The sequence below is a fragment of the Pantherophis guttatus genome, chromosome 6 (genome assembly GCF_059756535.1).
Source record: "Pantherophis guttatus breed Tessera chromosome 6, ASM5975653v1, whole genome shotgun sequence".
Classification (NCBI taxonomy): Eukaryota; Metazoa; Chordata; class Lepidosauria; order Squamata; family Colubridae; genus Pantherophis; species Pantherophis guttatus.
Window position 1 is genome coordinate 11,660,331 of NC_142068.1, and position 22,170 is coordinate 11,682,500.

Genomic DNA, 22,170 nt, shown 5'->3' on the forward strand with positions numbered 1-22,170 from the left:
AACGGCTGGTTTGCATTTGCTAAAAAGTTCCATTGAAAAACAAAGATCTGCATGGATAGCGTTTCTGTACCGGCTTGTTTTCCTGTGGGCCAGTGGAAATGCGTGCCTAATTGCCGCAAGAGTGAGGACTCCAAATGCTTGTTCTTAAATCCACACACACACAGAGAGAGAGAGAGAGAGAGAGAGAGAGAGAAAGAGAAAAAACCACTGCGTGGTGCGTTGTTATCTTTGTTGTGATTTATTATTATTATTATTATTATTATTATTATTATTATTATTATTATTATTATTATTAAAAACGATGCCATGATTTTCCAACCCCGCTCTCTCTCCATTTGGAAGAGAAACAAGCCGTCCACTTCAAGAAGCATCACTTGGTTCACAAGGAACAATTTGCGAGATTTCTCTGACCCCGCGCACTATCCGGAGGTTTAGTTTGGTTAAGCCGGATTCAACCCCCCCCCCGCCCACACACTTCTCATTCCCCCACGTGTAGCTAACAAGCACAATGGCTACAGTCTTCCTTTGTCCGATTGTCAACAGTTATGGCGGGGGAGAGACAGAGAGACAGAGAGAAAGAAGGAAAAAACCCCATCTAGAAAGTTAGATTTTTCGAAGATTCGAAAAGGAGAGAAAGGTTGAAAGAGACTCCCCTCCTCTCCCGTTACCAATGGAAACAATTCTTTCAAATGTTCTGGCGTTCATTAAGAAAGGCGACAGACGGGAAGAATTTCCAGCAACATGTTTCTGACCTACTTCGGCCTGCGGTAGAGCGAAGAATAAAAACCGCGGCGCTTAAACGGCGGAGATAAAAAAAAACCGGGTCCTTTCCCTCTCTTAGAGGCCTGGTTACAAGCGAAAGCCGGCAACTAACACAAAACGCGAAATTTCGCAAAGGTAGGATTCACCCCAAATGTGGAGGCCCGAAAGAGCTGCGAGGTTCCATTTAAAAGAGGCGAAGTGGAAACACTTTTAGAAAGCTTCGGCCATGGAACCCCAGGCCGGCTTCATCCCAGGTATAAAGACGGGGAAGAAATGGAGAAACATTCGTCCTATGCCCCAGGCAGACATTTCCTGAATTTCCCCATTCCCCCCTTCCCCGCCTCCGATTTTTTAAAACGGGGCCGAATATTTTAGTCGGCAGATCTGAAGATCGTCCCCGGCAGGCTAGTTTTTAAAACGTGATTTTCCCGGAGAAATTCAATAGCTAGAAATATAACAGCGAGACGGTTCCAGCTTTGCCAGCTCCAAATCAATTAGGTGGCCCAAGTGGGAGAAGCTGGCACGATCAGCCCTCAAATAGAACTTGCAAAGAAGGAAAGATGGATGGAAGAAAGAAAGGATGGAAGAAACGAAAGGAGAAAGGCCATTTCTCGGCTCCCAGAATGACATAACTCACAATTTAGGAAATCCCCCCAAGCCACGGTCACCACTCAGGATTTAAGCGCGGGGTGGAGAGAGTGGGAGGGGAAGGGGGTACTTTTCCCAACCTGGTACCCTATCCAAAGCTAATCATTCTTCTGCCATCTCGGATCTAACAGAGGCCTCCGTCTATTTCTTCCTGGTTAATCAGGCTCAGATCCTCTGAAGATAAATACGGGCCCAGCGTAAATCAAATCCTACAGGCCGGTGACTTTAGTTGGGGGATTCTTTTCCTCCGCGCCCAGTTGGGATAGAGGCGCGCAAGACAAGATTATGCCGGCCCTTAAGGCACTTATGAACCCGGAGAGGTCAAGCCGCCCAATCCAAAGATTTCCCCCCCCCAAATCCCGAAAACAGCCCGAATGATTTAAATCTGGGATGAACTTTCCCAATAAGGGGCTTGGGGACGGAGCATTTAGTCCTTTCCTTTCCAACGGCTTGGATGGTGCTACCCAGCAGGTGCGCCCGCCGCCCGCCGAAGGGTCTTGGGGAAAAGAGTGAGAGAGAGAGAGAGAGAGAGAGAGGGAGGGAGGGAGAGAGAGAGAGAGAGAGAGAGAAAATCCAAGGCCGCCTTCCTTTTAAACAGACCCCCGCTGCCCCTTTTTCAAACAGAAACCTTCCAAGGCGCAGCAACACAAAAAGTTAACCAAGATCCACGTTTCGCCAGTCCAGATGCTCTCTATTTTTAACTGGGATTTTTTAAAATCTCGGGGTGTAGGGGGGAGGTGAGGGTGAAAAGAGGGGAGGAAAGGATTGGCGGCCGCTTTTTCTGCAACAGGCTTGCGGGCGAAGGACGAATTACGAGGAGGCGAAAAGAGAAAAAAAAAAAGGACTTTGGAGAATACCTAGGAGCGTTATAGCCGTGTAGGTGATTTAACCTCGAAGGGGTGCTTTCTATTTACGCTGCTCTCTTTCCTTCCCTCCGCAACACACGCACAGATCCCAAATCACAACGTTCCTAAAATACCCGTTTATTCCTTTGCCCTGGAAAACAAACAAACAAAAAAAAGGGGGGGGGGAGAAAAAGAAAGCGAGGGAGCCCCTGATCGCTCCGAACCGTCCTCAGGCTTCCTGCAATGCCGACATATACCTCTAGCCAGGAAGGGGGACGCTGCTGCCCCCGCCCCAACGCCAGGACCCGCTCTCTGGCAAGGCACATCCCGCGGCGCCGAGCCCCCTTCGCCCTTCCCATATCCTGCTTCCGGAAGGCGACGGGGACACGTCTTGAGAGGAGCGAAGGGAACCAGCAGCCTCGCCTGGTTTTGTCTTTTTTTAAAAAAATATATAATATTTAAAAGTTTCCTTCGTTCAGCTCCTTCGTTCATTTCCGAGGGAAGGGTCTTTTTTTTGGGGGGGGGCGCTTTGCAACAAGTGATCCCTTCTCTCTCCCTCCCCCACCGCAAACACCGCCAAACTTCCTTCTTTTCCACACCGAAGGAATTAACTACCACCACAACAACGCCATCCTAGTCCTCGTTACCGCCATCACTAACAACGCAACGGTTTTATTGCAACACTTCTCGGAGGACTACAAAGCCAAGCCCGGGAAAACGAGCCCGCTAGATGCATATTTATCTTTTGGTGAAAGAATTTGTCATTTCATTACAGCTGATCGGGGTCCCGGGCCACGTGAATTGAATTTCAAATGCTGTTTTTTTTTTTCTTTTCATTAAAAAAAAAAAAGTCACTAGAGTTAAAACGACCCTTGAAAACCAGGCTGGTGGGGATTGCCCTCACTTTACAGCTTTTTATGCGATGCTAAAGTCATTTAACCCCACAGCATTACACGACGATAAAACATTGACCAGGTTGAATTTGTGCTTTTAAAAAACAACAACTAAATGAACAAATGAGTGAATAAATTGCACCCTGCTTGTAAAAAATAAATCAAAGACTCAAATGTAATTTCAGTGTCCATATTTCAAAAATTTATTTATCTCAAACTGTGTATAATGGTGTAAAAACTGAGGTTGAATATGAACCTGTTTAAAAGGATGTTATTAGTTCAAATATATATATGGGTATATATATATACATATTCTCGTGTGTGTTCATCCCTACACACATATGTATATATAAATATATGAAGGACTGTTGCCAGACTGATTTCAGATAATACACAGCCGAGTTTTAAAGTACAACTACTGGAAATGAGAAGGGGGAGGGGAATAAAAGAACTTAAAATGTCATCACAATAAATTTACAGAAATATTACAAACCATAAGAAAATATTTCAAACACAGTTTTAGGTTGCTCTTTTGTTGTCCTTTTAGCCAAACAGGATAAAGTTTGGAAACAAAAAGGGCTATTTTAAATTAACAAAGTATGTGGACCTGCAAGACAAGGTTTGTTTGTTTTTAACAATGTGTAAAAAAAAAATTTAGTACACCCTAAACTGTTGCCCTTTTTTTTAATTAAAAACAAAAACAAAACAGTTCAGTGGTATGCAATTACTTATTCTATTTATTTTTTTTTGCCAGTTTGTACAATTTGCTAAAACAATTAAAATGCCCAGATCTTCCTTTTAAAGTAAAATTCACCTCCTTATTTGTGTGTGTGTTGCTACTATGAATTCATTTGCAATCACTACAGCGTCGTAAGCAGACTTTGTTGTATTTTAAAAAATAATTGGCAAATGCTCAGGGTTTCTCCCCCTACCCCCGACTCTGTCTCTCTTTTTAATATAAACAATGAACTTTTCGATTGCCATGTTTGTTTTGATAAATACTGTACAAAAGTTGCTTGCAAATATTAAAACATTTCCCATCCCCATTCCCTGGTCTTTTCCCTCCTCTTTCCTACGTCTCTTTCTGGAGACTAGTTCTAAAGAATATGGATAAAAACTTTATTTTCTTTAAAAAAAACTTTTTTTTTGCAAAGTACCGTTTTTACTGGAACTGGATGGGGGTGGGGGAAAGAGAAGAGAAATGTTTGTGTGTGGTGGGGGGGGGGCAAAACAAGTTGAGTGGAGTTGATCCCTCTCCAAGCGGAGAGGGAGGGGGAAAGTTCCTGTACAAGTTCCTGGTTGGGTTATTAATATTATTATTTATTATTATTTATTATTATTAATAGGTTGTGGTTTTGTTTTCCTTTCCCTTTCTGATTTTGTATGCGATCTGCTTTCCCCTAACCTAGTTATTCTCTGTACAAAAATAGTGGCCGCTCGCTGCCCCCCACCCCACCGCCACCTCCCCCCTCCCCACAGAAAAAGAGGAGAGGAAGAAGAGTGGGTGGGTGGGGGGAGAGGAAAGGAGGCAGAAGAGTCCAACATCGCTAAGAAAAGTTTGTCTTGCTTGGTCGGGGTTTTCTCGCGCTCCTTCCTGCCGAGACCCCCCCCTCCCGCGCCGCCCCCTGGGTCTTACATGTGGGACAGAGGCAGCGTGCCGTTTATCGCCGCTCCTGGCACAGGTGCGTTCTGGTAATGCTGCGACATGTGCAGTCTGCTGGGGGCGGCCGTTTCCGCCACGTCGGCTCCGGGCAGGTACATGCTGATCATATCCCGGAGGTCCCCGCCTTGGCAGGGAGCTCTGGAGTGGGAAGAGGAGGTGACCACGGGCGGGCTGGAACTCGACTCCGTCTTGACCCCGGAGCCCATGGAGCTCAACCCCATGCCCGGGGTAGCTTGCTGCGTGTAAGACATGGTGCTGTAGGTAGGCGAACCGTTCATGTACGTCTGGGAGCCGGTCATGGAGTTGTACTGCAGGGCGCTCACGTCGTAACGGTGCATGGGCTGCATCTGGGCGGCGGCGGCGGCGGCGGCGGCGGCGTTGTGGGCGTTGAGCCCCGGGTGCTGCGGGTAGCCGAGCTGGTCCTGCATCATGCCGTAGCCTCCGTTGGTCCAGCCGTTCATGTGAGCGTAGCTGTCCATCCGCTGGTTGACGCCGGCCGCGCCCAGCGGAGCCCCCACGCCGACTCCGCCGCCCATGGAGTTGGAACCCGGGGCCAACAACCCCCCGGGCAGCGTGTACTTATCCTTCTTCATCAAAGTCTTGGTTTTCCGCCGGGGTCTGTATTTATAATCCGGGTGTTCCTTCATGTGCAAGGCGCGCAGCCGCTTGGCCTCGTCGATGAAGGGTCTCTTCTCCGCCTCGGATAAAAGTTTCCACTCGGCCCCCAGGCGCTTGCTGATCTCCGAGTTGTGCATCTTGGGGTTCTCCTGAGCCATCTTCCTCCGTTGGCCTCGAGACCAGACCATGAAAGCGTTCATGGGTCTTTTGACCCGGTCGGGGCTGTTCTTCTGGCTGTTGGCCCCCCCGGCGTTGCTGTTCCCCCCCGGGCCTCCCCCCGGAGTCGCCTGGGGGGCGGGAGGCTTCAGGTCGCTTTCCATCATGTTGTACATTCAAGCGGTTTTTTTGTTTTTTTTTGTTTTTTTGCCTGCGACGGGGGGGTCACGGGGGGGGTCGCAGCGGCGAAAGGCTCGGGCAAAGCAACCCGGGAACGGGCGCTTAGAGGCAACCGGAGCTCATACAGGGCCCGCGAGGGGCGAAGGAGTCCCGACGGCCGCTGCTTCCACCCTTTTCCCCGCCCGGCCGGAGTCCAAGCGGCGGCGGCGGCGGCAACAGCAACAACAGCAGGAGCCCCCCTGCCTGCCTGCCTGCCTGCCCGCTCAGCCAAGCCAGCCAGCTGCGAGGAGCCTCCAAGGAAGCGAGGGAGCCAGTCAGGAGCAAAGGGGTCCCGCGCCGGGCTGGGCTTCTCCGGGAGGGGAGCGCTCCCCCCTCCCCCCAGCACCAAACTCCGCCGAGGAGACCTGCGCCGGGATCGCCTTCAACTGGCCGGCGGCGGCGGCGGCGGCGGCGGCAACAAGCAGGAAGATCGGCGACGGCAGCCCTCGGACGGTTATTCTTGGCGCTTCATAACAAAGGAGGCAGGATCGGAGCGTCTCTGCAGGGGAGAAACTTCTTCCAGAACCGGCCGGCGTCTCCCCTCCTTCGGCCGCTTCTTCCTTGCAACCTTCCCCCCCCTCCCACCACCACCACTACACCGCCGGAGCTCGGAGTCTTAAGGAACCGGCCCGGATCCTTGTTGCCCCGGCCCTCTTTTGCTGGGCTTTGTTGTGCTGCCCCCCACCCCCCGCCAAACCCTCTCCCTCTCCCTGGTCTCCCTCTCTCCCTCTCTCTCTCTCTCTCTTTCTTTCTTTCCCTCTCTCTCTCTCTCTCTCCCTGCCTTGACAACTCCGGATACTTTTTTGAACAAGTTAATAGACAACCCATCCATGTGATGGGGGGCTTGTCAGAGAATAAATGCGTCCGCCCCGGCCAATCAGCGCGCTCCGGCTCCTCCACTGAGGACAAGTCTCCCCGGCGAGTTTTGCATGAAAAGGGGCGGGGCTACCCGCGCGCGCGCCAGCCGGGACGGCTCGGCTAGGCTCGGCTCGTGTTGGTGATGGGGGGGGGGGTTGAGGAGGGAAGGAGGGAAAGCGGGAGGCGGGCCTTGGAGGAGGCGAGAGCGCTTCCCCGCGGGCCCCTCGGAGCGCCTCTCACGAGCAACAGGTCACACACGCCTCGCGGAGGAAGTGTGTAAACAGCATTGTTGCTACATTAAAAAAAAAAAAAAAAAAAAGCAAAAACAACGCGCCCCCTCCGAGGAAGGCCTGCTCGGCTGCAAGTTGCTGATGTGTTGCAAAAAAGAAAAAAGAAAAGAAAAGAGGGAAGGAGAGGGAGAGAGAGAGAAGGAGGGAGAGGGAGAGAGAGGTAAGGGAGGGAGAGGGAGAGGAGGGAGAGGGATAGAGACAGAGGAGGAGGGAGGGAGAGACAGAGGAGGGAGGGAGGGAGAGCGGGGAGGGAGAGGGAGAGAGAGAAGGAGAGTGGGAGAGAGAGGAGGAGGGAGAGAGAGAGGAGGAGAGGGAGAGGGTGAGAGAAGGAGAGAGGGAGAGGAAGAGAAGGAGAGGGGGAGAGGGAGAGAGAGAAGGAGGGAGGGAGAAAGAGAGAGGAGAGAGGGAGAGAGAGGGAGAGGGAGAGAGAAGGAGAGGGGGAGAGGGAGGGAGAGAGAAGGAGGGAGAGGGAGGGAGAGAGAGGAGGAGGGAGGGAGAGTGAGAGAGAAGGAGAGAAGAAAAGTTGCAACACTTTTTTTAAAAAGAGGGATTTGCAGAGGAGGGGGTCGTGCCCCCCCCTTGAGAAAACAGGGTCTGCTTTTTCGATAACAGGCCCGAGGGATCATCTCTGCCAAGGCCTCCTGAGAGATCCCCGGGGGGGAGAATCCCCGATCGTCGGATCGGCCCAAGATCCTGGGAGTAGGCTGGAGGTTCTGGCCGGAGCCGATTCCCGTCCGCCTTTCCCTACAGAAGGCGCTCTCAGGCACCCTTCCACGCAGGGCAAAGCGGGGGCTTGTGTGGTCTGTCTAAGGAATCTAGAAGAGGGCCTCGACCCGGGGAAGAAAACGGGGTTGATCTCTCTCCAATCCTAGCAACCGTTGCAAAGAAGATCTGCCCTGTCCCTCATCCTCGTGGCTAAGTTCCCCTAGAATTAAGACTCCCTGGACGTGAGTTTGGGCCTCTCTTCCTCCCCCTTAAACCCGAGGGCGTCTTTGCCCTCTCCTAGGACCGCCGTCCCAAGGCCACCTCCTGGCACCTGTTGGTCGCGATCCCGCGTGTCCGGGAGAAGAGTCAAGCCCCCCCCCACCCCACGCCCGCCTCCTTCTCTGTCCATCTGGAGATCTCTTGGCTGGACCGGCGCCAAGTAACGGCTCGCGATAGGCGCGGGATAGTTTTTTTGTTTTCCCCCTCTTCACTTCCCCGAACCGACGCCAGGGTCCCCCTCCCCCTCGACCCCTTCCCCACCCGCCACCCCCCAAATTCCACGGCTGGAAGCCACCAGGCCAAGCTAAGCTGGGCGCTGCCTCCCCTCCCGGAGCATCTGATCTTTCTCCCCGAGACGTTAGAGACTGGAAAGGAAGCAACAAACAAATGCGGATTCTCTCCCGCAACCCGGGGGCTCTTCCCTTCCTTCCCCCCCCCTACACACCTCGCCTCTTTTTCTTCCACAAAGCGAAAAAGGGGGAGATTCAATAAAAACCCACTCACACTCACACACGCGCTCCTAAGGACTTGGAAGCATAAAGACGCTTCCCTCCCTCCATCCCTCCCTCTCTCTCTTTCTCTCTCTCTCTCTCTCTCTCTCCCCCCCCCCCGGCGGGCCTTTTAACATTTTTTGCCCCCCTGCAATTTGAAAGTGCAGCATTATTCCTTCTCAAAGTCCATACACACACACACACCGGACCCCGCAAGGCTTGGGAAGCAGGTGCGCAGGTACAATAAGAGCAGGCCGAGAAAAGCCAAGGAGAAGTGAAACGCCGCCGAGATTTGGGGGAGCCAATTCGGATGCTCCGGGGGGGATGCTCCGGGGGGGGGAACGAGAGCGCGTCAGCGCATCCCGTTCGCGGCGGAGTCTCTCTTTCTCTCTCTCTCTCTGAGATGGGACGGGGGGGGGGAAGAGAGAAGGTTCAAGAGGTGAGAGCCCGGGACAGCACAAACGTTACAAATAGGTAGTTTATTTTTTGTTGGTTTTTTTTTTCTTTGCTGTCAGTACAAGCTGCTAAACAAAACCGCCAGCTAAGTTTATTCCAGAGGCTCTTGTGCTGGGATCTTTATGGGTGAAAACGCACTTAAAATACAAAGAAGGAAGGAGGTGGTGGTGGAGAGCGGATGGAAAGAGAGGAAGCAGCGATTTTAGAAAGAGAAATAAATATTCAGCCATATTTGCTACATAAACTGTTTCAACGTGCAGGATTCGTCTTTGGAAAAAAAGCCAAACATGAGCCGGATTTATTGGCCAGCACATTTGATTCTGAATTCTGGAGGGGGAAAGGGGAAGGTTGTTCTTTGGCCCAAAAGTTCTCCCTTCCTCCCACTAAATTATTTTCTTGCTTTCGCCCCCCCCGCCGTGTCCATTTCCACGGGAAGGGGTCTCCCCCCCACCCATAGCTCCTGTTTAAACTTACACAATTCTATAGTTTTCATCCATTTTTTTTTTAAAGCTAGTGAAACTTTGCTTTTAAGTTTCAAGCAAATGGAAAATAAAAAAAGAAGAAGAAAAGAATAAAAAAGGTGCTCGGGATTTCCCTTTCTTTTCCTTTCATTTTGAGGGGGGGGGGGTGGGAGGTTATCCTGACGCCTCTCAGACTTCCGAAAGTTATTGAGGATGTTTAAAGAATTCCCGATCGGCTCGTAGGTAAAGCTCAGAAACGCAGGGCAGAGAGACCCACAACAGGAAAAGTTGTTTGGAAATACACAAAAAGGAGAAACGCCTGGAAGGGCGCCGTGAACTTTCTGATCGGGGGTTTACGCATAGGCTTGCTGCGCCCCCTACTGGTCTCTCTGCATTTCCCCCTCTAAAAACAAAACGAAAGGCAGAGAGAGAGAGAGAGAGAGAGAGAGAGAGGGAGGGAGGGAGGGAGGGAGGGAGAGAAAGAGAGGGAGACAAGCTGACTATAGGGAAACTCCTATACTTAATACTGAATATTATCGCTGTTATTAAAGTTGGCATGCTCTGCTTTGCTGACCTCATTAACATGAGTTGGCTTGTTCGTGGTTTCCTCTTCTGCTGAGAATGGTCGGTTCGGAAGAGAAATGCGAGGGGGGGGGGCCGCTACAAACTTCAGACTACAAACTTCAGACGTGATTTCCATTTTCTTGAATTCCCTGATCTGATTTGCAGCCGCAGATTATTATTTTTTTAAAAAAAATCCTTTTCGGGATTCCCACCTTTTCCAATATTGAAAAATAAAATAAAATAAAACAAAAATAAAAGCGCAGCTATCCAGACCTTGCCTTATCACCATCCGATATGCCCAAATCCTTGGTTAACTTTGTTGTTTACCCTAACACTTGAAAAAAGTCCTCTAAACAAACAAACAAGCAAGCAAAACTGAAACAAAACACGGGCAATTAAGTTCGAAGGAAAATAATGGGTGTGGAGGTAGTGATTTGCTCGGGGGGAGTAAAAACAATGAAAACGGATGGATATTTAAAATTTACAGCCAAGCAGCCTAACGCGGCAAGGAAGGCACCCTCCTCTCCAGCGTTACGCTATAACTAGATATTTCTTTCTTTCTTTCTTTCTTTCTTTCTTTCTTTCTTTCTTTCTTTCTTTCTTTCTTTCTTTCTTTCTTTCTTTCTTTCTTTCTTTCTTTCTTTTATCGGCCCTGAACTCTATAATAAGAGGTTAAAGTAGTTGATTTTGTCTCTCGCCTAATTGCATTTACTCCATAAAATAAACCGTGTCTACGTTTACCGGGCGTATTTAACGTTTTATTTTAATGAGTTGCGCTTTCGGAATGGATGCAGGTCAAAGTCCCCGCCGTAGATTCCGAATAAATGGGCTGAATAAGATGTCAAAAAAAAACCAAAACCAATTATCTTATTTATAAAAATAAGATAAAAAACCGATCGGGATTTTTTCCCGTACCGCCTTCTGCTTTCCAGCGTCGGTCTTCCGCACTTTCGGAAGGTCTTTTAAGTTTTCTTTTGAAATCACATTTATGGGCTCGCGGAAGTCGAAAAAGAACGGCGCGAATCCCGGTGTCAAAGGCGGGTTCAGACGAGCGGTTCTCCCGCTTCTCCTGCACGTTAAGATCGCGGCCTGGTAGAAACGAGCCTTGAGAGCGAGGTTTTGAAATCCGTGGCTTGGGGGGGGGGATTTCAAAAAACCGCGTGGGCTAAAAACGTACGAAAAAGCGAGGAAGAGGCTGACCTCTTCTTCGGCCTTTCCCTGAGATACGGAGAGGGAGGGGAAAAAAGGGAGTTAGGTATTCAGACAAGCGGCCGGACACGTTTTGGCCGCGTTCTCTTATTTTCTTTCTGATACTTAGGGGGTGGAAAAAAATCAACAACTCCCAAGTGCTTTTTGGGTGTCGGGTAGGGTATCCAACGTCCCCACTAGCTTTCTCTTACCTCGTGCAAAATTAGTCGAGTGTTGTATTTGAAAAAGGATTTAGTTGGGATAAGGTTTAAAAAATAAAGAATAAAAATAAAAACACTGGCTTGTTTCAATTCGGGCTTTTCAATCCAAACTTCTCTGTTATTATTATCTTGTTTTATACGTGAGAAGGGTTTTTCTTTGGGGGGGGAGGGCATCGCCAATCTCCCTACCTTCCCCCTCCTCTCTCTCTCTCTCTCTTTTTTTTTTCTTTTTTCTTTCTTTCTCTTTCTCCCTTTCTTTGGTGGAAACGGAGGTTTAACTCGCACCAATTAGGCGAGAACTAGCCAAGCAACTTACTATTATGATGCTCGTTAAAAACCCTTCTTTTCTGCATCTGCATTTGAGTGTGTGTTCCCCCGGCCTGTTAATCTTCTTATGGAAATGAAGCCGAACGGCGGGGAACCAGAGGACACTTAGAGAATGTCGTTGTTAGGATGGAATTTCTCAGCATTGTTAATTAGCAGCGTTTGAGCGACCACCAGTATTGGGGTGGGGTGGGGTGGGGTGGGGGGAGAAGTCTGTTTAACCACTCACAAGCCCTTTGTGGAGGAAGAGCTGCACAAAGCTATTATTAGTAGTAATAGTGTTATTATTATTATCGTGATCGTCCCTATCGCCGTCAACCAAATCGCATCTTCTAACTTGAAAAAAATGAGCTCTGGAAATATATATATATATATATATATATATATATATATTTCCAGATATATATATCGTATTTGACAATAGTGACTACATTGTACCTATGTGTGTATTTATTATGTATTGGTATCTCTCTCGGCCCCGGTGAAATATTGACTTGCTCTTTCATAACTCAAGTTTCATGCAGGCAATTTAGGGAAGGGAGGGAAAAGTTTTTATAGAGGCTTCCTAATGAAGAAGAGGAGGAGGAGGAGGAGACGAAGGAGGAAGGAGGAGGAGGAGGAGATGGATGGATGGATGAAGAAGGAAGGGAGAAGGAGGAGGAGGTGGAACAGAAGAAGGAGAAAATGAAAGAGAACTAATATTAGTGAGACTCACAAATATCCTCTGGCTAAATATGATTACCAACTTTGAACAGCTGCATCTTAATACCAATTCTCAACAAATTGTTCCTGAAAGTGTTATTTTTTGGGTAGTTCTAGGAATATCTGTTGAAAAGAGGAAGAGAGGCAGATCTAAAAGGGGAAAAGTGCCATTGGAGTGGGTAGCAGATGCCAAAAAAGAAAAAAAGAAAAAAAAAGGAATACTTGTTTTTCTCTGATTAAAATGGATGGGGACATCTCTTATAAATAACTCTCAGTTGGCCTTGCTTAAAACTGTAATGGAGTGTCATGTTGTCTCTAATCCTGACACTTTAGAAACCGAGTGAACAAATAAAGATATCTCCAGAGGCTAATCTGGGTTAATCATAATAAAGACTAGCAGATCAAATACGATGAAAATGATAGGCAACATTATTAGTAATGTCAGTTTTATTAATATTGTATGAACCAAATATACCGGCATGGAATACTTTGCAGCTGTATTATTAATAAACCTAGATCACTGATCTATTATATTATCTCTTGTCACGACATGATTCATATAATATATTGAGCTTTCTGGTTTATACCATAAATCAAGGGAGCACCGTAAACCAAGCCAGACAGAAAATTCATTACATACATTATCCTAAAAGTTTTAATTGGCTGCTATTTTTTTTTTTTTCTAAACCCTTACTCAGACAACACATGGTCTTTGAACATTGCTAAGTACAGTAATACTTTCTCTGGAAAAAAAGTAATACAATTAATAAAATATATTGTGACTGGCTTATGGGGCTTGGCTTTTGGTACAGTCTATCTGTTGAAAATATGGGATTCTACTATATTAATAAATATTTCTTTTTCCAGAAGTGATTTGAAGGAATTTTCAACATTTTTTTTCTGTATATTGGTAATTAATCCCTCCCTCTCTCCTTCTCTCCTACTTCAAAGAATGACTGAACGCAAAAAGAGCTAGAACAAAATGAATATACAGCATTCACATTATACACACATACATAGAATAATAATGTGTGTGTATTTCTGTCTGTGCATTTATATTCATTACTGGTTGCCTTAAAATCATTGTTGATGATAATTCAGCTCCTTCTTTATATATATATTACAAACTATATATATATTTATATATGCATATTCTTTCTAGCCAGGTTTTACCTACGTATGTTAAGTTGTTCTACAGCCCTGGTTCTGTGAAATCTCATTCACAAGTTTCTGGGCCTTTTTTCTGCTGACAAACTGCAACTCTGTGTTGCTCTCTGGGAGACTCAGATATATATATATAGTCAGATTACTTCTGAAGGGAAGAGATGGTAGTATTTCTTACCAAAATTAAATCTACCCAATAATACAGAGTTCTCTGTTTTGCAATGTTTCAAACTGCTGAAGGAATGCAGATCACGCTTTACAAAGAATTCTGGAGTCATTATTATGCCTTAGTATTCCTTTGTTGCTCTTAAGAAGGAGAAAGAAAAAGAAAGAATGAAAGAATGAATGAAAGAAAGAGAATTCTTTTTTTATATTAAGAATTCTTAATATAATTATATACTATATAATTCTTTATATTAAGAATGCTAGACCAAAATTACAGTATATTCTCCATCTAATCATACATACCACTTTCTTACTTTGAAGACTAACTTCCAAACAACTGAGACGCAGAATTCTGATTTGGGCCAAATCAAAACAAGTGGAAGCAAACACAAGCAAGTGATGTAAAGAATAACTTTCTCCTACCAATTGGTAGGGTCAATCTGTTTCGCCTTCCGAAAGCATGATTAAGAGAGAGTTTCTAAAGAAACTCTCAGAGATCACATTAAGCCACCTGTTAAATCAGGGCCTGAAGGATCAACTTACTTCATTTCAAATTATTACACTAATTTTCAGCTTGACCCTCAATATTCTCACTACAATTAAGTTGAGTTCAATATACCTAATTTTCAAGGGAAGGGAATTTAGGAATGCTAGCTGTTCATGTGATTGGGTGGGAAGGAAGAAAGGAAGGAAGGAAGGAAGGAAGGAAGGAAGGAAGGAAGGAAGGAAGGAAGGAAGGAAGGAATGCTGCACACATGTTGGACAGTAAATTGTGCTATAATTTTGGGCATACTAGTGAGTAGCCAAACACTGTATAGAATTGCTCAATGAACTGACTCCAGTGCCAGCAAATTTAGGATTTGGTTCATCAGGGTATTAAAATATCCCTAATCCGCATTAGATGGCTTTGCAGGAAATTCTGCAAAGCAGATTAGAAGCCTTACTGCTCTCCTAAAAAGGCCCAAACTCTTATTATCGGTGATAGGATGGACCAAAACTATCTCTTTTTGTCCACCTTGTTTGAAGGTGTAATAGTTAAATCCCACTCTGGGGTACCTACAGTAAGGTCTTCTTTAACTTGGCTTCTCCATTTCACCAAAATTTCACCTTCCTACAGATTTCACCTCTAATTCTTCTTCCAATCTACTGCACACTTTGCTAGTTTGTCATCCCTTTGAATAATTGCAGCAATTCTTTCCCCTCCCCCACAAATTGAGCAACTTGTAACTCTGAAAATGCCATGCAATGCAGCAGGAAGAGGATATCTGTTCATTGCCAGGGGTGTACATAAGTTGGGGTCCAAAAAGGTCTAGATCGGTGGTCTGCAACCTTAAACACTCAAAGAGCCATTTGGACCCATTTCCCACAGAAAAGAAAACACCGGGAGCCACAAAACCCTTCCTGTGCCTGACTATTTCTTGCGTGGCCACAAAACTAGCATATGTAGTTGAAATTAAACGTTCTGTTTTCTTCTGAAACTTTTCTTTTCTTGGATTTATCCATGGCCTACCAGGGGTTGAAAAGCTCAATAAATTGCATGCCAGTGGGTGTTGCACATTGATAGTTGTGACACATATTTTGAGTGAAAAGGAGCCGCAGCAGAGAGGTGAAAGAGCCACATGTGGCTCCAGAGCCGCAGGTTGTTAACCCCTGGACTCTAGATGATGGCCATGACTGGGATCAAAGCTCCACCTGGTTTTCTTTATCTGTGTTGCACTGTAGGGCAAGGCTTTGATCTCACCATGGTGACCATCTTCACTTTTTGGAACATACTCTTGAAACACTCCTCTTGAATGCTACCCACTGCCTGAAAGAAAGGCGGTACATAGGGACATATTCCTAAGCAACTGTATCCAAATAGACCAGGGATGTCAAACTCAAGGCTCGCAGGCTGGATCCAGCTGGGTGTGTGTGCTTAGATCTGGCCCGCAGGTGAAGGACTGGTCCGTGGTGCCTCTGCCAGCGAAAATGGACCTCAGGAGGGTTGCCAGTCCCAGCCGAAAACGGACCTTGGAATCCTGTTTTCACTGGCAGAGTGCTTGGGCTACAGGCGCCCGGACACAAGTGATGTCAAGCTGTCCACGCCCACCCTGTCCACACCCACCCCGAGGTCAAACACAACCCTGATGCGGCCCTCAATGAAATCGAGTTTCACCCCACTGAAATAGACCTTTGCAGGAGCAGCCTATCCCACCTTTAGGCTTGAACTATTGCCAAGAAGATGGTCACGATCTTAAATTTATTGGCTGCCCAGTGTCGATGGATTCTTTAATTCCTTATTAGGTCTTCATTGGTTCATCTGCAACAAGTCAACAGGGTTTCTTTTTGGAAACTGAGTCCCATTTGGAGCTGAGCTAATTTCAAAGTAGGATGTTCTGTCCCCCTTCCTCACACAGGCAAACGTAATACCAAGCACGCCTGCCAATATTTTATTAGGTAAACAGATTAGAATTCTTGGCAGACCAAGGTTTTGGCAGCAAACTGCCAAATGCCTGCCAAGACCGTTTTCACTCCCATAAAGCAAAAGAGGACTTATCTTCAGTCTGTTCCAGGAGCAACAAATTATCCACGAGACAAGAGTTTAGTCAATGTTCAGTCCAAGATATATCCAAGCCGAATTTCAGAGATCACGATGTGACTTTCAGGGTTTAACTTTGTCTGTCACAGAGCCTGAAGAGCAATCCCACCCACTTTTATTCCTGGTGGGGTGTGGCTCCGTGACTCAGCTCAATCTCTGGCCCTCCCACGCCATTTCCGTTGCTGCGCATGCTTCTCCCTCCGACGCTGCCTGGGATCAAGCCAGGATTCATCATCCTCGGTCCCTATCAATTGGTGCTCCGATATGCCTTCCTCCTGGCACATCCCAGGCTGTTCCTCCTGGCCTTTGGATGGAACCTGAGGCATTGCCAGAGAGGAGGGTCCTGGAGAGGGAGGCCTTGTCAGTTCCTCCCCATCACCTTCTGAGTCCTCTTCTTTTGTTAGGACAGGCTTGGGAGTCGGGGTCACAACATAGGGCCATTTGACTGTGATAGCTCTTGACTAACCTTCTCACACTAACAACCAATTTTCTTTCCTTACCAAAATTGGGCCCATTCCAGATGAATGGGCTGGATAAAACCCTGCCACAAAGTCCAAGGAGCATAAAGTCCAAGGAGTTAGAAGGTGGAACTTTTGAAGATGATGGAGCAGAGATGGAGCAATCTCGTACTCTGATGGTAAACCTGTAGAGTGACTGCAACCCATTATACTGGCCTGGGCTTGCAGGATTCTTCCTAACATATCTTTGGGTCAATTGGGGCTTTAAAAATAAATCACATTGATTTGCGTGGCTCGTTCTCCTCCTAACCTAAATCAGGTTCCAGCTGGCTCGCTTCTTCAGCCAGATAGTTTGGTTTCACGCATAGATTTGAAAGTTAAGTTGTTCAGAGGCTACCTTCTTCTAACGGAAAACATTCAGGATGTACTGGCAGGGTGAATAAAAATCAATGATTTAAAAAAAAAAAAATCAAAAAAATCAGATTTTTTTTATTTAAATCGGATTTTTTTGATTTAAATCGGATTTTTTTTTAATTTTTATCGAATTTATTTTAATAAAAACCTTTTGGGGGAAAAATCTATCGTAAGATAGTTTTCTATTTAAGATACATAAATAATTTAGTTTATTCAGCATGAAATGGAGCTTAGTCATGTAGCGTGAGGCTGTACATTCTGCAACACTGGGACTATCGGTGAGTCAACAGTGGGTCAAAGGAGTAGCAGAGATGACAGTTGCTCTTTAAAAATTATGATTTAAATCGCGTTGATTTAAATCAAAGCCTTTTTACTAGTGATTTAAATCATGATTGAAATCGTGATTGAAATCAACTCGATTTAAATCAAATCCACCCTGTGTACTGGTGAGGATTGCACCTATCCCGGTCATTTGATAGTCCCATTGATATAAACTTATGCATTCAGTTAAGGTCACACAATATGTTAAAACCCTTTGCCTAGACTAAGGCAGGAATCAGCAACCCGCAGCTCTGGAGCCGCATGTGGCTCTTTCATCCCTCTGCTGAGGCTCCCTGTTGCTGTTTGGCTCCACAATTGATAGGGCTTTCGGTTAAGACAGGTAGAGGAAAAAGGATGCTGCGCTAGGAAGAGACTCTATGGTGGGGGGAACCAACTTCCAGTCGGCTCCAGAATTGAACGGGGGCTTCCGGTTAGGAAGGTGCCACACAAAGATGTGGCTCTTTGAGTGTTTAAGGTTGCCGATCCCTGGACTAAGGGAACAGAATGATTGAATTCACATATCAACTTGTGTCTAAATTTATAAGCCTAGTTCACATGCCGTGCTAAACCAAGCTCTCCAACTCCACGTCAGCCTAGTCTAGTGTGGGTCAACTGGTTATTGATTCGGATCTGGGCCTTTGGTTGACTGAAAATCCCAAAGATGCTTTTTCGAAAGGCAATCAAACTTTCTTTGTTTTTCCATGAAGACGTTTCGCTTCTCATCCAAAGAAGCTTCCTCCATTCTGACTGAATGATGGGCGAGAAGCTAAATGTCTTCAGGGAAAAAACAAAGAAAGTTCAGCTGCCTCTTGAAAAAGCACCTTTGGGACAACCACGACCTGGAGGACTGAGCATCTCCATAGACAATGGACTGGAAATCCATCAGCCAGGAGAACATTTCCCTGGTCTGGTTGTACCCCTGAAAAAGGCTGCTTAGCTCCCCCTCCCTTGATTGTGAAGGGACTTTTAATACCACGAAACACTCAAAGGTAATAGCGCCACCGAGTTGCAATCTCTGAAATGCAGACAGACGGTTATTCTTGGGACTAAGGTCAGTTTCGCCAAACCACTCCAGCTTGCCCTGCAGCTGAGCGCTCATGATGGAAAACAACAAGCCAAAATCCCCTAAAGTTGTTGAGAAAGTCTGGCTGAAAACCAGAGGGACCAATTTGAGCGTAAGAGGTGCCATTTTCCTAGTCAGGCCTTGCATAACACGTGGAGACCACACATGGAGAGACATCTCCTCCAGTTCCATTTGCAACTACCTTCCTTAAAACCTTCTTCCTTCCTTCTTTCCCATTTAAAGACCAGCAAGGCAATTGATCCAGATCAGGGGTCAGCAACCTGCGGCTCTGGAGCCTCATGTGGCTCTTTCACCCCTCTGCTGTGGCTCCGTCACTCAAAATATGCGTCACAACCACCAATGTGAGACACCCGCCGGCACACGATTTATTGAGCTTTTCAACCCTCAGTAGGCCAACCATGGATAAATCCAAGAAAATAAAAGTTTCAGAAGAAAACAGAATTAATTTAATTCAACTACATATGCTAGTTTTGTGGCCGCTTAAGAAATAGTCAGGCCCGGGAAGGGTTTTGTGGCTCCCGGTGTTTTCTTTTCTGTGGGAAATGGGTCCAAATGGCTCTTTGAGCCTTTAAGGTTGCAGACCCCTGATCCAGATCAAGACAACTCTCTCAATCCTGTGGCTTGTCTCAAGTGCCATCTTCACCCAACCTTCCATCCAGAGCCTTTCTAATGTACTGGACTTCTGTTCCCCACAGTTCCTCAGCCAACATGACTGGAGGTTTTCAGAACTGAAGTCCAATAGATTATTTATTTATTTATTTATTTGGAGTGAGGAAAAGAATGAAGAATTGGAAACATTGCTCAAGCAATACTTGACCCAGCTCAGACATTGTTTAAACTGCTTGCACAAAATTGGAAAAGGGAAGAGATCCTTACTGATGAAAATGTGATTAGGAAAACATTAGAATGTGCAGAAATGAACAGATTAACGCTTCCAATTAAGGAGAAAGAACAAACTGAATATTATGTGATATGGGAATTATTTTATCTGGAATGGAATTATTTTAAAAATGGAAGTTGGAAATAAAAGGAGATTAAAAAAGAGTAGAAAATATGTTAAGATAGGGATGTAAACAACAATTATAACATTTATAACAAAAATAATAATTATTATTATGACTATTAGGATTATTATGCTTAATATTATATTCTTCTTAGAAGATAAGAGGGAAAAATGAATGGGTTTACTATGTTCAATATTACAATTATAAGATCAGAGAATTAATATCAATGTAATGAATGCTGTTGTAAATCTTGATGGTTATTGCACAGAGATAGTTGTACCCAGACGACACACTGTTTAAGGGAAGATGGAATGTTTATATTAAAAAAATAAAAATTAATTAAAAAAAAAAGACATTGTTTAAACTGCTTGCACCAAATTGGAAAAGTGAAGAGATCCTTACTGATGAGAATTGTCTAAAAAAATTGTTAAACTGCTTGATATTTCCCTTCTTGGCCCAAGAATTAAAGGTTAGGTGGGGAAAGCTAGGAAGGTGCGCACCATTAGAGCTTGTCCACCAAGACTCAAGATGGGCATAAAGAGTTGCCATGCAGGAGACAAACAGTAGCTTCTGAAATATGACCATGTTTCCTTCTATCAGCTTCAGCCAGGATGCTTCTGTTTGCTATTCCAACCGGGAGCTCATTGACCAGTTCCATCCTTCTCTCTTTAGCCCCATGACGACTATCTCTCCCATCACGACAGCTGGGCTGCAGCTCAGGAAACCAACCCAAAATAAAATTGGCCTCAGATTAATGCTCTGGTCTAAGAGCGCCAGTTTATCTGGAAGTTGACTTCCAGTTCTGGTCAAGACGCCGAGAAAGGAAGCGAAGAGGTTGAGAAAGCAGAACCAAGAAGGCTGAAGAAACTGGGGCATCTTCTCTCCCACTGAGATCGGATGGGTGGAAAAATAAGCAAGGAACTGGACAGGGATGTAGAAATTCTTCACGGGCGTGGAAATACTGAACGGGGAGAAGATTTTTGTCTCTTGATTCTCCTGCCCAGCTGAAGAAAGAAAGTCATCACAGACAGTGGTGGGATTCAGCCAGTTCGCACCACTTCGGGAGAACCGGTTGTTAACTTTCTGAGCAGTTTGGCAAACTGGTTGTTGGAAGAAATCATTAGGGCAGAGAACCGGTTGTTAAATTACTTGAATCCCACCACTGATCACAGACCAGTCCAAAGAAACAAGTGCTTCTTTGATGCAGATTTAAGCCCTAGAATTCCCCACTCAGTCACCATGCTGGGCCCACTAAGCATTAAGCACCCTCACAGACTACCGTGTTTCCCCGAAAATAAGACCCTGTCTTATATATTTTTTTGAACCCCAAAATAAGCGCTTGGCCTTATTTTCGGGGAGGTCTTATTATTTTGGGCTGCATGGAGCAAGATGGGGATCCTCTTGCTGTCTTATCTGATTTCCATCTCTGCATTTAAATATTTTCGGGGAGGGCTTATTTTTTGGGGGGGGAGAGGCTTATTTTAGCCCATGTGCTCAAAAGCCCGATTGGGCTTATTATCAGGGGATGTCTTATTTTCGGGGAAACAGGGTAGAAAAGCTGTCAGTGGTCAAAGCTATTCTGAATTGACTGGTTCCTTGGAAGGGGTTCACCCATCGCTTCAATCCCAAGCATGGCTAGTTTCTTTCAGCGTCTGAATCCAACTTAGCTGTGTTTTTTATTCAATAGTCAAAAATCATGGTTTGGCGCCACACAGCAGTGCAGCCGATCTCTGGAAAGCAGTTGCGTTGGGATCGCCACCGGGAGGTGCTCCCTGTCCACCCGTCTGCCCAGTTGCAGAGATGGCTGGAACAGAGGAATCCTTAGTGCCTCCAGGTGCCGTCAGCCAAACAGTGTCGACTGGTGGCCCCCAGGGGGAGGGCCTTCTCTGTGGGGGCACCTACTATCTGGAATGAGCTCCCCCCGGAGATACGGAGGATCCCGGATCTGCGCACCTTCCGCCGTGCTTTGAAGACACTCCTATTCCAGCAGGCCGGCCTGGCCTAATTTTCTCCCCTTCTTTTAAATTTTTAAATTGAAATTTTAATTTGTTTTAAATTATTGGGAATTTTAATTGTCTCGGGCAAAATTATTTAATTTGGTTTTAATTATGTTTTTTAAACTTTTGTATTTATGTGTTTTATTTTGTGCCTGTTCACCGCCCTGAGTCCTTCGGGAGTAGGGCGGTATACAAATTTAATAAAATGAAAATGAAAAAATGAAATAGTGCTCTCTGAGCTTCGTTGTTTTTCTTGCAGACGTTTCGTGACCCAATAGCGCTTGGCAATAGCACTTTAGACTTATAGACCACTTCACAGTGCTTTTACAGCCCTCTCTAAGCGGATTTACAGAGTCAGCCTATTGCCCCCAACAATCTGGGGTCCTCATTTTACCCACCTCGGAAGGAAGGAAGGCTGAGTCAACCTTGAGCCTGGTGAGATTTGAAATGCCAAACTCTGGCAGTCGGCAGTCAGTATTATTAGCCTGCAGTACTGCATGCTAACCACTGGGCCACCAAACTAGGTAACATCCTCGGTGCTAGTTATGTTAGCACCAATGACCGATGACCGAGCACGGATGAAGTTACCTAGTTTGGGTATTGAAATGTCTACTACAACAAAGCAACCAAGGTCAGAAAGCA

At 46.0% G+C, this 22,170-nt stretch overlaps 1 protein-coding gene and 2 long non-coding RNA genes across 6 annotated transcripts in view; all 3 read right to left on the reverse strand.

Annotated features, from left to right (window-relative positions):
* Nucleotides 1–22,170, reverse strand: part of LOC117678153 (uncharacterized) — a 560,714-nt gene that overhangs the window by 109,967 nt on the left and 428,577 nt on the right. The gene's annotated exons all lie outside the window — the stretch shown is intronic.
* LOC148113042 (uncharacterized) overlaps nt 1–22,170 on the reverse strand; it is an 88,195-nt gene that overhangs the window by 57,133 nt on the left and 8,892 nt on the right. The window lies entirely within an intron of this gene.
* SOX2 (SRY-box transcription factor 2) lies at nt 3,325–6,983 on the reverse strand. The gene has a single exon (XM_034438913.3). The coding sequence runs from the start codon at nt 5,759–5,761 to the stop codon at nt 4,781–4,783; it is 981 nt and encodes a 326-aa protein (XP_034294804.2). The 5' UTR covers nt 5,762–6,983; the 3' UTR covers nt 3,325–4,780.

Excerpts from the sequence above, each read along its gene's own strand:
- SOX2 (XM_034438913.3), bottom strand. The coding sequence starts at position 5,761 with ATGTACAACATGATGGAAAGCGACCTGAAGCCTCCCGCCCCCCAGGCG.